The following is a 13495-nucleotide window of genomic DNA, read 5'->3' as shown; positions in this document are numbered from 1 at the left end:
AAGTGCAATGTAATGCATCTTTAAGTCAGAATTACAACTTATAGGCTCAAACAGAAATTCTCAAAACCGATTTCACCGAGCTGCAGGTGCATGATGTCACACAAACATCTCAACACTCAAAGTAAGTGATAAACATACACTTTATTAACTAATATCGATAAATGAGTTCCACATTACATGATATTAAAGCTTGTTTAACAAACGCCTGCAGAAACAGGTGTATAAAACATTATAATCTCTTTTGATAATCGTACACCTGAAGCACAAACGTTAGCGCTGCAGCATTGTTTATCAGTTGTGTTGCTAGGAGACATCTCCAATGAGAGTCAAATCCCTGCTAATCTAACGGGAGCGTTCCGAATATCGGGGAATGGAATGCATTTATGGAGTAAGAATTTCCCACATCCAACTGGAATGGAATGCAACATAATCATGTTCCCTGACGAAACTAAATTTATTGCAAAAATGTATTAAATCGCAAATATTATTAGATAGATTTTTCCAGGTATTATAGGCCTCCTTGTTAGATTCATATGAAAAATTATGATTTTTGAATGTCTGTTCGGGAGACATTCATTTAAAAAAACAGTCATGCTGCAGTTAAAATTAGTCTTGCTTGAGCATAGGTGTCGTTTCAAGTTCTGGCTTTTGTGCATGGAGGTGTTTTTAAAATGTCAGTTGGTATTACTAGTTAGCTGCAACATAATGTATGATGCCCAAAGGCATAGGGTGTCTTATTCATTGTGAAACCGTGTTTTCTTAATGACATGAATCACACTGAAGGCCTGGACTTTTAATGCATGGCCCGCCACTGCGCGATTTTGCTTACTGCATAGATTTCCTTCTTTCAATGTATGGTTGAAAAATGCCCATCGCAGTTTGAAAATGCCCACTGATTGGGAAATAACCATATTTGTTCAGCAGAGACCTACGTATACTACAACTCAGTTTTCATTTTTGTTAAGATTATTTTCTGTTATAGCATGATTTCCTGTAAAGCTGATTTGAAACAACTGTTGTGAAAAGTGGTATACAAATAAAAATGACTTGAAATAAATCATAATTTTTCAAAGTCTCTGTTTTTGTTGGAGGAAAACACCATTCCAGTATGAACGAGAGGCGTAAATGTAGCTAAATCAATGCATTTTCAACCGACAGAAACAATTGTGTTGAGCACTAAGATGAGTCAACATGAAATAATATTCACAATCCATTTTACTCCCATAATGTGATGCATTTCCACGTAGTACATGACATTCAATAAGGCAAGACCTTATTTTATTTATCTAGAATTGGCAGGATGGTGAAAAGTGGTCTCTATATGACCAGTGGTTTAAAAGGAGGGGTTATTGAATGAAAAAGCTTTGTGATGTCAGTTGAAAAGTAAAGTCATTTTAGAGGCAGAGCAATGTATTACTTTTTGTTCTTTGGAATCATTTACTGTACACTGATCAATCTTTGGCAATAATACCAGGTACATGTATTAATAAAGTTAACATGGCCAACTACAATTTCATGTTGACTCCAAAAAATGCAATTTCAGATGGTAAAACTATTCAGTTTATCGTATGCGTGTAGTGTGTTAATCTCAACCCTTACACACATAGGTTTGAAAGGTGCAATATGTCGGTCATCAATGGTGACATTTAGACATGTTCACTTCCTGAAAAAAGAACTCTCTGTGCTGGTCACATGGAATGATTTATTCTTATTCATAGCAGAATATTAAAACAATAAACATTGAAACCACTGACACATTAATCCAAGGCCCCTCTGAGCATGCACAACCCTGCAGTCCATCTGCAGACCCCCAACACATCAAACTCTTTCTGCCCCATCTGTCTTCACTATTGCATTTCTGTTCCATGTTTCAAGTTCTTTAAATATATTTTAATATAAAACATGTTGACAAATAAAGAGTTCTGTTGGATTGACCCCACAAGGAGTGTGAGTGTGTGTGTGTCTGTGTTGGTAGGCACATGAGCTCAGCTGGGATGTGTGTGTGTGTGTGTGTGTGTTTCCCAGCTCATCAGTACAGTCTAGTGAACACAAACCCTCTCCGTGCAGATGACCAATCAACAAATACAAACATTATAAAAGGCTGATCTAAAAAAAGAATAAAAAAGACAAACGTTGAATGTGTTTCAAAGGAACACAGGCACTGCTCTGTTAACACCAGCAGGCACTTTGACATAGAGCACACACAGAAATATGCATGCAGCTAGATGCAAAGAAAACAAGCACTTCAGAATGAGAGTTGGTGAAAAATCAAGAACATGTCCAAGTCATATTTCATCCCCAAATCAAAAGATAATAATAATAATTATTATATATTATAATAATTGTAATAATATTTGTTGTACTGTATTTAATATTTGCTGATTAAAAAAAGCAATTGTATTACAGTACCGGCAATAAGAATCGTCATTTACTATCTTTTACTATTTATTCTTCTTTTTGATTTTGAGATGAAATATGGCCTGGACATGTTTTCATGAGATTCACTCAGGTATTGTTGTGGAAAACAAAACAAAAAACAAAGAAAAACAGCAGAGGAAAAGACCAGCCTTCCTCACAGATGCCATGAGCAGAAACAAGATAAGAATGAGAACAGAGAAGAAAATAATGATGCAGAGAGACCGACATCTAGAAGTTTTAAACACACACTCACACAAACTCAAGCGGTGTGTTCCTAATCTCAGATTAATATTCATGAGAGTTTGTCAACAGTCCACGTCCAAACAGACAAAAAAAAGAATGCAGCGCCACAGTAAAAGGTTTCATTTTGTGACGGAGGAGTTCCTGTGTCTCTTGAATCGCTGTCCCCGGGACACCTTCGGCCCTCACAGGTACAGATCTTTCGCTCTGATGTGCTGCAGTTTCTCACAAAGCATATGGAATGAGGGTCGCCCCTCTGGGTCCAGTGTCCAACACTGCTTCATGAGGTCATAGACCGCGGCCGGACACCCATCAGGCGCATCCATCTTATAGCCCTTCTCCACACGCGGCACCACTTCCTTCAGTGGCTGCAAACACACAGAACACAAATAAAGCAGGCGGACATTCACAAAGCAAATCCCTCAGTGCCCTCTGGTGGACAAACTGAGATCAACACTAAATATGCACATTACTGTTTGAACTTGAAGAGACGTATTTCATATTAACAACTGCAAATCCAGTCACCTGTCACTCAGAATCAGTGCCCCAAAACAACTAACACTGTGTGTTTTGCTCAAACACCACTGAGTGAATGCTAAAACTAGGGCTTTGTTTCATGTGGCATAGATTCTTATTAGAAAATCGTATTTTACAAGTATCTTTGTTTTGTTGTTCACTTAAAATATCTAAACTTTAGGAATGTAAAAAAAATATTGATGTAACGATTGTTGCTCGGAGGGTTTTCTCTATATGTTTTTGAGGCTTATATATGGATCTTGAAAATAGAAGCCTAATTTGTGTGCTTTCCAATTTATTGTCAGTTGGCCTTCCGTTTAATGTAGTCTGATGTAATAGATTTGGGAGACCACAAGGGGGTGATATAGAATTTACTATACTTAATAATATAGCCGGTCACACACTGGACGAGAAGCGGCGTGTCGCAGTAAGACAAGGCACAGGTATCACACAAAGGCTGTCAAAAGTTGAGTATCTAGTCACCATACACACAAATGTTACAAAGATTTTGTACTTCTTCAATAATGAATGACGTTGATGAGTTTGCAGGTTAATGTATGAAACTGGTGTTTCATTCAAGCTGTCAAACCACAAAAAGACTTGTAACTGAAAATACATTGTGTAGGCTACATAACAGATACAAGTACACAATATATCATCCAGTGATGGCTAGAGTAAATAATCTATGTCCTTTGATAATGATTTGGGTCGAATTAAATGGAAAACAATGCGAGATGCTTTCCAAGGTGCTGCAGAATTTTGAGCAGCTTCCGGAGTTGTAGCTGCGTGCCGCTGATAGAGGCCGAGTGCCTAAAAACTAAATGATTGTTTCTAAGTTTAGAACGCGCCATGTTGTCTGCCAGAAACAACCAAAGTGCGACCGACCCCTTTAAGTTAACCTGCTGCTCAAACTTTACCAAAGTTGTGTTGTACTTTTGAGAGACTACTGCGCAACGATTAGCTTTATTTATGTCTGAAAAAATGCAGATATATACAGTGCCCTCCACTAATACTGGCATCCTTGGTAAACATGAGCAAAGGAGGCTGTGAAAAAATTTCTTTATTATTTATCCCTCTGATCTTTCATTCAAAATATTCAAAAAGGACTCAAAGTAAAATAATTGAAATGGGGAAAATCTCATAAATAAATAAATATTTTCTCCAAAACACGTTTTCCACAATTATTGGCACCCATCCACAAAATGGAAAGAGGATATAAGAAAATAGTCAAAGCATTGAAAATGCCCATTTCCACCACCAGGGCAATAATTAAGACATTCCAATCAACTGGAGATATTAAGAATCAGCCTGGAAAAGGATGTGTGTCTATATTGTCTCTACGCACAATGAGGAGGAAGGTTTGAGTGGCCAAAGAATCTCCAAGGATCACAGCTGGAGAATTATTTTCAGAGAATATAAGTGAACAAGTAAACAAGTGAAAATAATCTGCCAATGGAACGAGACAAAACCCCCCCGTATATTTTCTGTGTATGTATCCAACAGGGCAGCTCCCTGAGGTCCTACAACCACTCGGACAAAACAATTCAATTCTTACAATTCTTGGGTACGGCACCCGACCAAAGGAATAAATCTCCCAAAGAAGAACTCCATAACTCCACACATCTGATTTAGTGGAAAACCTCTGCAAAAGGAGGGAAAAAAAAATACTTTTAATAACATAAAGATTCATATTGGAAAGAGAATGTTAATTCTCCCCCAAAAAGTAGCTTTTTACAACATGATTACGGCACAAATCACCACTGAAAACTGCTAATTTGTGCATCAAAGTCAAAGTGCATCTGAACAAATTTCGCAAACAAAAAGTGAATCTCACTATTGTCAATCGCATGCTTTTAAATCAAAATATAAATAATATAATAACTGTTAAAATTTCACTGACATTTTGTCAGATTATGCAAACAGAACAATAACATCAGCAGCTCAACCTCCAGTTCTAGAAACATGAACAAATAGCTCAAATCTTATTGGTTGAGTTTTTACTTAGTGAGAAAAAATAAATGGCACTTTATTTTAACACAATTTCTGTACATATGTTCAGTGAAGTTGTCTATGCAAGCTGTCGAAGCCTGTTTCATTCTAACAACATAATCGTTGAGCTGATTTAGAGATATAATTTTTTGTCAAGTATACGTCATGTTACCTTCTCTCGCAGAGCCTCGGGCGAGGTCCACTTGACGGGGAGTTTGGCCGTGTCCTGAGTGGACGAGGCCTCCTTGGTCAGGCCGAAGTCGCTAACTTTGGCAATGTTATCATCAGACACCAAGACGTTACGAGCCGCCAAATCTCTGTGTACAAAGTTGTTGACCTCCAAATACTCCATGGCTTCACATACATCACTAACAGAGAGACATATATCAGTCCTGAAGACCTATCCTGACGGACATATTGAGCTGATGTGTTTAACCTGGCATTTACTCACAGCGAGAATTTGAGGAGACACTCTCCCCCGAGCACAGTTCGACCCCGAGAGCGCAAGTAATCCACCAGACTGCCCTGTTACAAATGAAATACTTAAATTATCGAAAGTGACCATAACCTTTGTTAAAAGTTAAAATCCTGATGAAATAATGTCATTCAGAGTTCATGATGAAATGTAAACACACCAGTACTACGAGAGAACTAACACTGACCTTTGACATATATTCTGTGACGATGAACAAACTGCCTCTTTCTTCCACAATCACCCCCAATAACTGTACCAGGTTAGGGTGTCGGAGCTGACTGTAACACACACACACACACACACACACACACACACACACACACACACACACACACACACACACTTTGAAAATGTAGTTACTGGCATTGCATGTATTGAGGTAACAAACAAGTTGAGTGACAAAGAAGACATGTAGCTGGATATTTAGCTCAGTAACCGTTTCAACCGAGTGAAACTTTGTGAATATGAGACCATTTTACAAACAAATTGTTCCGAATGATTTAAAAGCAAGTCATTCAAACAGATTTGCAAACAGGTTGTTAAAAGTTATCCCGGAGTACCCTCTTAATACCATGAATATAATGATTATTTAGTGGTGTGGTATTTATCAAAATAGCACAAAACTATCCAATACTACCACAATCCTTTTTGGTAAGTAATGTATTACTGAAGTATTCACTTGATTTTTAAAGTGTAATAAAAGAAACAAGTATGCAAGTATGCTTGACTGATGTAGAAATATAAAAAAAAAATTGCATTTAAGTAGCATGTGTACATTACTGTATACCTGTGAACTGCAGTCAAATAATGTGATGATGTGTTTGACAGTGAGAGTTGAGAGAAAACAGGCTTGTAGTTTGCCTAAAAATTATGCTGAAATTCATTAACGCTTAAGTTCTGCGAAGGTGTTCCATTTGGGGATATTTCTCCTGTTCGCTCACATCCTTGAAATTCTACACATAAAAGAACTCAGCTTGTCAAAGAGCCTTGATGCGATGTTCTTTATTTACAATTGCATGTGCCAGATGAGGAGATTGTAGCTAGCTATGTTACCAACTTAAAGGGATAGTTTACCCAAAAATGAAAATTCTCTTATAATTTACTCTCCCTCATGCCATCCCAGATGTGTCTGGCTTTCTTTCTTCACCGGAACAAAAATATTTTTAGAAGAATATTTCAGCTCCATACAATGCAAGTGAATGGTGACCAAAAAAGTCTAAAAAAATCACAAAGACAGCATAAAAGTAATTCATATGACTCTATTGGTTAAATCCATGTCTTCAGAAGTGATATAATAGGTGTGAGTGAGAAACAGATTCATATTTAAGTCCCTTTTTTAATATAAATCTACACATTCTGAAAGTGAAAGTGGGGATATATAGTCTGTGTCTCGTCGCTTCAGAAGACATGGATTGAACCAATGGAGTCATATGGATTACTTTTTTTTGACTTTATGTATTTTTTGGAGCTTCGAAGTTTTGGTCACTATTAATTGCATTTTATGGACCTGCACAGCTGAAATATTCTTCTAAAAATCTTCATTTGTGTTCTGCTGAAGACAGAAGGTCACACACATCTGGGATGGCATGAGGGTGAGTAAATTATGAGAGTTTTCATTTCGGGTGAATTATCCCTTTAACTTTGAAAATGAATAACATTGAAGCACAAACTTCTGAGATGTCACCCACCATTAACTAATTTAAAAAAAGACACCACACATAGTGTAAATGCAGGCTATGTTCGCCTAAGGTGCTTTCGTTTGTTCAGGAGAAAAAAAGTTCAGCTTCTTTTATTGTATAAATTAGGCTTTAGAGAGAGACAGAAACTCACGTCATGACTGAAGCTTCAGCAAGAAATGCCTGAGCCGTAGCGTCATGTTTGATACACTTCACTGCCACCTTTGTACCACGGTAATCTCCAACCATCACATCTGAAATATAAACAAATATAAACACAGCAGTTAAAACCATAACTCTGAATAGATGATTTTGTATTTTGTATATTCATAATTATAGATTTATTGAGAATATGTTTTAATAATCCTATTTTTTTCAAAGCATAATGCTAATTCCAAGCACTTTTGGGGGTCACATTCATGTGACCTCTGACCTTTACATACCTCCGAATTCTCCTTTCCCAATGGACTGCAGAAGTTTCAGGTCTTTCCTAGTAAGAGCCCAACCGCCTGCAGAACATAAACTTCATTAAACACTTTCACATGAAGATAAAAGCCTCCAGATGGCTGGATGTTTCCAGTATTTCCTGTCAAGGAGGATCTTAGCAGGTCAGAGCTCCACTGATGTTTTAACAGACACAGCAAATAAATAAACATCTGTTTCCATCTTTAGATCTTTAGATTTAATTTGGGTTGACGTTCATCTTGCACAAACCAAACTGTCTGAAGGAATGATAAACATATGCCTTGGAAATGTAGAGCAACTGTGGTCCAATGAACATCATTACATGATAGATGAAGCCAAGCTACAATCGCATTGACTTGATCTATTAGTTTGACAATTTAAAGCTACACTATTTAAGATTTTTTTGTTAGAAATGAACAAAATTTAATCAATGAAAAAGTATACCAACAATCTGTCTTCCAAACCATGTTTTTGCTTTATCCCGATTCACTATGGTAAGTCTTTTTCTTCCTTTCCTTATTTATTACATTTTTTTGAGGAGAGGAAATAGATTTTTTCTAAGGAATCATGGGGGGAGTTTTGTTGTTGTTTGTGACATTTGCTCTGATAAGTTGATCATCTGTTACCATGTTTTCACCGGCACTCCTCAAACCATCAGATTCGTCCGAACAGAAGAGCAGAGCCAAAGCCCGACTGACGTAGTTACCATAAATGTTCCTCCACAAGTTAAAAAGTTAAATAGTGTAGCTTTAAACAAACAAATTATTGTTTTAGTCTGGCTGCATTCAGTTTTTTAAAGAGCATATAAACGTACTGATTGATAAAACCCCCTCAATTCCCTAAAGCCTCTGTAGAGGGAATGCAAGATGAAGTATGCTCTTGATATAAATGTAAAGAGCATTTATATAAACACAGAGATAACACTCACTCCTGGAGAACTCGTCCTGCGCCGCCACTGTCCCTTCCATCAGGTTGGGTTTGATTAGTCGTGTACACAGACCATCAGCATCTTTGGTGTAGTGCTGAAAACACAAATGTAAATGTGTAGTGTTAATATACACTGTCTACAAGTGAAATGCAACTTTGAACACAGTTGTCAGAGAGCAGAACACAATAGAGAGAAAGACAGACAGGAGGAGTGAAGGACAACAGCCCATGGTTGTATCCTAGTTTAATGTGCAGAGTCAACTATAAGTAAACAATTTAAAGGTTGACTTCCATAAAAGCCACATTGCTCTGTTTGTTTGAGTGGGTCAACATGTCAACTTCTGACTCAACCAATGATGTGATTTTGGGGCGGGACTATCTGTTTGAATGATCAAAAGGAATGGGGAGTGTTTGGGAAACCTGTCTGAAAACAGACAAAGACAACATACTGGCCAGGTGCACCCTACAAAGTTTCGGGAGTGACAACCGTATTTAAATGTGGGAATGAATCCCCAAAATGTTCATTCCATGTGTGTGTATGGAATACGAGACTGACTCACGCAATTGCGATGATTGACAAGTGATCACCATAGCAACGCTTCAGCATCTCCTGTGAACAAGAAACATGCATGCTACCAGCTTAATCTGTTTTGTGCTCGCTATTTTTGATTTTAAAGAGATTATCCACCAGACATGTATTATCATCAGACAATGTTTAGTAAGATGCTGTCCACAGAATAGCAGAGATAGTTTTTTTTTTTTAAGCGGCTGTTGTTAAACAGCGCACACTCTCTCTGGACTGTAATGTACGGGTTACCCCGAGACCACAGGGCAGATAAGAGAAATAACAGTGGAGAGAGAGAGAGACTGGAAGTATTTGAATGAATAAAGACGCATACCTCTTTTTACTTGATTTACACCAGGAGAACCATGCTGACTGTTGATCTCGTTATTAACAACTAGTTGTTCAGTTTGGTTTCGTACTCATTACGTGGATTTTCTGGAAATGTGGTGGTCATTACCTAAATTAGTTTGTTGTAGAATGCAGATGTCACTCCTGAATTTTACTGAACTGTGTGAGTACAGAACAGGATCAAGTACTAAAAGATGAACTGACAATTAGGGATGTGCATGAGTAGTCGAATATTCGTTCCGCAATAGTTATTCGAATAGTAAAAATACTATTCGAATTTCGCACAGTGAGATGCATGTTAAATCCTGAACACACAAACTAAAACAGTCAGTTATAACAGACTGCACTGGGTGGCGCTGTTGAGTGTGGACACAAGTTGATCACATTTGTTGAGCAAACGGTTCCATCAGTATGTTCAGTTGGCCACCAAAAATTGTGTTATTGCAAGAATATGGTTTACTGTGTGAAAGCTGGGTTCTTGTTTAAATGTACTGGATAAGCAGTGTGCACTCTCGTATATGGGCAGCTCGTCAGAAAGCAGCGTACCTGTAGCCATGTAATCCTCACAACGCTTTTGTAAACAGCAAACACGGCATCCAGGAAAAGACTATGTTAGGGGAGGTAAGGGACATTCCATCATTTAAACTGGTATGTATAAATGAGTATAGTTTATGGAGCACGTGGATATGCTTGTTTTTCTCAAAAACATGACATGAGATACAATATAAACATGATAACTATTATATGCCGAGTGTTTATACTTGTCCTGTACTTTAACTGCGTCAGTCTACTTCATTAGCTGTTTCTTTTTCTTCGCTTTGCGTGAGCATAAATGCTTTATTTCTATTCTTTTTTTTGTTTTCACTCATTGCATGTTTAAATATATAAATAACAGGACATGATATAAGCTTGTTTAGAATATAATTAGAAGCTTGATTTTTGTAATGGTGATGCAACGTTTATGAATAATTGTTTTTTTACAACGTCTCTCTCTCTCATTAATTACCTTCATTTAAATAATAGAATATTAAAATATTCGTTTTTTATGAGCTTAAATAATCAAATACTAAATTATTGATGAATGCCCATCAATACTGTCAATCTAATTTAGCTGCAGTGTTTACAATGCCACTGTTATTCTAGAATTTGTTTAAGGTTCCCCTGCACTCAACATTATGTCAATGTAGTGACATTAGGGGTTGATCTTGAGAGCCCCGATTACCTCGGATCTTTGAGAAAAGGCCAATGAAAATTGGCGAGTGGAATTTGCATGCCACACCCCCGGACATATGGGTATACAAGGGAGCTGGAATGTGGATTCATTAAGATTTTTTCTTTGGAGCTGAGCGGTTGTACTATCAGCGATGTTCCATTCACCTCTACAGAAGCGAATGATGTTGGATATCTGATGCATAGCTGATCGCCATGCTTAATCGGGCTCGATGATTGGTTCCTGGGTTTGGGGTGCTGCTTAGAGGCAGCTCTTGCCCCATTAAGGGAAGTGGGTATCCGCATCCTCAACTACCTCAAGGACTGGCTGATTCTAGCACACTCTCAGTTGCTGTGCACCCACAGAGATTTGGTGCTCAGGCACCTCAGCCGTCTAGGGCTTCGGCTCAACTGGGAAAAGAGCTAGCTCTCCCCGGTTCAGAGCATATATTTTTAGTTAGACTCGGTCTCAAGGGCAGTCAGTGCTGAACTGCCTGAAGTCATTCAGGCAGAGGATAGCGGTTCCACTGAAACAGTCACACTGCTCAGGTTGATGCATACGAGACCACTCGGCACACATTGTGTAGCTATCACGCCGCTCTGCCGCCACTTATTCAGCCCTTGGACAGACCTTGCATTTCTACGGGCAGAAGTTCCCCTACAGCAAGTGTCCAAATGTGTCGTGGTCACCACAGACGCCTCCAAACTGTGCTGGGGCACCGTGTGTAATGGGCACGCAGCTGCCGGTTCCTGGTCAGGACCGCGACTGGGTTGGCACATCAACTGCCTAGAGTTGATGGCTGTACTACTCGCCCTTTGGAGGCTATTGCCATTGATCCAGGGCAAGCATGTGTTGGTCCGGTCCGACAACACAGCAACCGTAGCATATATAAATCGGCAAGGTGACATACGGTCTCGTCGCATGTCTAAATTTGCCATCTCATCCTCTGGAGTCAGCAGCAGCTGAGGTTGCTGCTGGTAACTCATATCCCGGGCAGCCTCAACACCACAGGTCAAGACAGGCAATGCTCAGCAGAGAGTGGAGACTCCACCCTCAGGTGGTCCAGCTGATTTGGAGTCGATTCGGCAAAGCACAGGTAGACCTGTTCGCTACAGGGGAGTCCTCCCACTGCTCGCTCTGGTATTCCCTGACGGGAGCCCCCCTCGGGACAGAAGCGCTGGCACACAGCTTGCCCCAGGGCAGTGCAAATACACATTCCCCCAGTGAGCTTTCTTGCATAGACCCTGTGCAAGGTCAGGGAGGATGAGGAACAAGTCACCCTCATGGCCCCATACTGGCCCACACAGACTTGGTTCTCGGAACCTCATGCTCCTCGTCACAGCACCTCCCTGGCAAATTCCTCTGAGGAAAGACCTTAATTCTCAGGGATGGGGCACAATCTGGCACCCACGCTCAGACCTCTGGAACCTCCACGTCTGCCCCTTGGACGGGACGCAGAAGACCTAAGTGGCCTACCACCAGCAGTGGTAGACACGATCACTCAAGCCAGAGCTCCCTCTACGAGCCAGCTTTAGTGCCCTGAAGTGATGCCTGTTCGCAAATTGGTGTTCTTCCAGAGGCAAAGGCACCCAGAGATGCGCAGTCGGGTCAGTGGTTTCCTTCCTGCAGTAGAGGTTGGAGGGTCGGCTATCCCCCTCCACCTTGAAGGTATACATAGCCACTATAGACGCACACCCTGACGTAGTGGATGGTAAGTCCCTAGGGAAACATTACTTGATCATCAGCTTCCTCAGAGATGCCTAGAGCCTGAATCTTCCCAGGCCATGCCTCTTCCCTCCTGGGATCTCTCTGTGGTCCTCCTGGGCCTTCAGAGAGCCCCATTTGAGCCACTACAGTCAGTCGAGCTGAAATCCTTCTCCTTAAAGACGGCCCTCCTGATTGCGCTCACCTCCATAAAGTTCTCTTTTAGTAACACTTGCCTGGAGTTTGGTCTGGCAGATTCTCACGTGATCCTGTGATCTCAACCGGGCTATGTGCCCAAGGTTCCCATGACCCCCTTCCGGGGCGTGCTTTCCACACCTACTTGGATCACACACACAGAGCTTTAGATGGTCTGAGCAGCTCTTTGTCTGCTTTAGTGGACAGCGTAAAGGGAACACCATCTCCAAACAGAGGCTTGCCCACTGGATCGTGGATGCCATTGCAGTGGCCTACGAGACCCAGGACGTGCACGCCCCCTTGCGGGTTCATGCACACTATACAAGGAGTGTGGCATCCTCATGGGCACTGGCCAATGGCACCTCTCTAGCAGACATCTGCAGAGCAGTGGTCTGGGCAACACCTTCGCGAGATATTACAATCTCCGGGTTAAGCCGGTTTCATCCCTTATTCTTTCGGGTACAAACAGGTAGAGTTCAGTAATACGGAACAGCTGGCTGGGTGTATCACTTGCGAATAGCGCCTTTTCTCTCCCCTGAGGTGAAAACGTGCGCTTTTACCCCCAGTCTAGTTCACAAAGTTGTGGACCCTGGATGTCCTTCATCCCTAGCCCTATGGTTCACGAACTCGGCGGAAGAGTTTGCAGCCAGCCCCACTACGGTGTCTAATATGTCCTGTACTTGGATAGGTGCTCAACAGGTGCCGATTACTCCGGTAACCCCTGTGATGTATATTGCGCAGTACGGTCTCCCTGTCAACGGACCCGC

The 13495-nt window shown here is 40.5% G+C and overlaps 1 protein-coding gene across 1 annotated transcript in view; it reads right to left on the bottom strand.

Annotated features, from left to right (window-relative positions):
* Positions 1 to 1452: 1452 nt before the first annotated feature.
* Positions 1453 to 13495, bottom strand: part of LOC127622881 (tyrosine-protein kinase CSK) — a 54024-nt gene continuing 41981 nt past the window's right edge. The window contains exons 6-13 of the mRNA XM_052097010.1: positions 8708 to 8801; positions 7758 to 7823; positions 7469 to 7568; positions 5826 to 5916; positions 5615 to 5688; positions 5336 to 5531; positions 4730 to 4816; positions 1453 to 3026 (exon numbers count right to left, since the gene is read on the bottom strand). Of these exons, the coding sequence (XP_051952970.1) occupies positions 2844 to 3026; positions 4730 to 4816; positions 5336 to 5531; positions 5615 to 5688; positions 5826 to 5916; positions 7469 to 7568; positions 7758 to 7823; positions 8708 to 8801 (891 nt within the window). The 3' untranslated portion in view covers positions 1453 to 2843. The remainder of the gene's footprint in view (positions 3027 to 4729; positions 4817 to 5335; positions 5532 to 5614; positions 5689 to 5825; positions 5917 to 7468; positions 7569 to 7757; positions 7824 to 8707; positions 8802 to 13495) is intronic.

The sequence above is a fragment of the Xyrauchen texanus genome, chromosome 29 (assembly GCF_025860055.1).
Source record: "Xyrauchen texanus isolate HMW12.3.18 chromosome 29, RBS_HiC_50CHRs, whole genome shotgun sequence".
Lineage (NCBI taxonomy): Eukaryota > Metazoa > Chordata > Actinopteri > Cypriniformes > Catostomidae > Xyrauchen > Xyrauchen texanus.
This window is presented reverse-complemented; position numbering and strand designations above follow the sequence as displayed.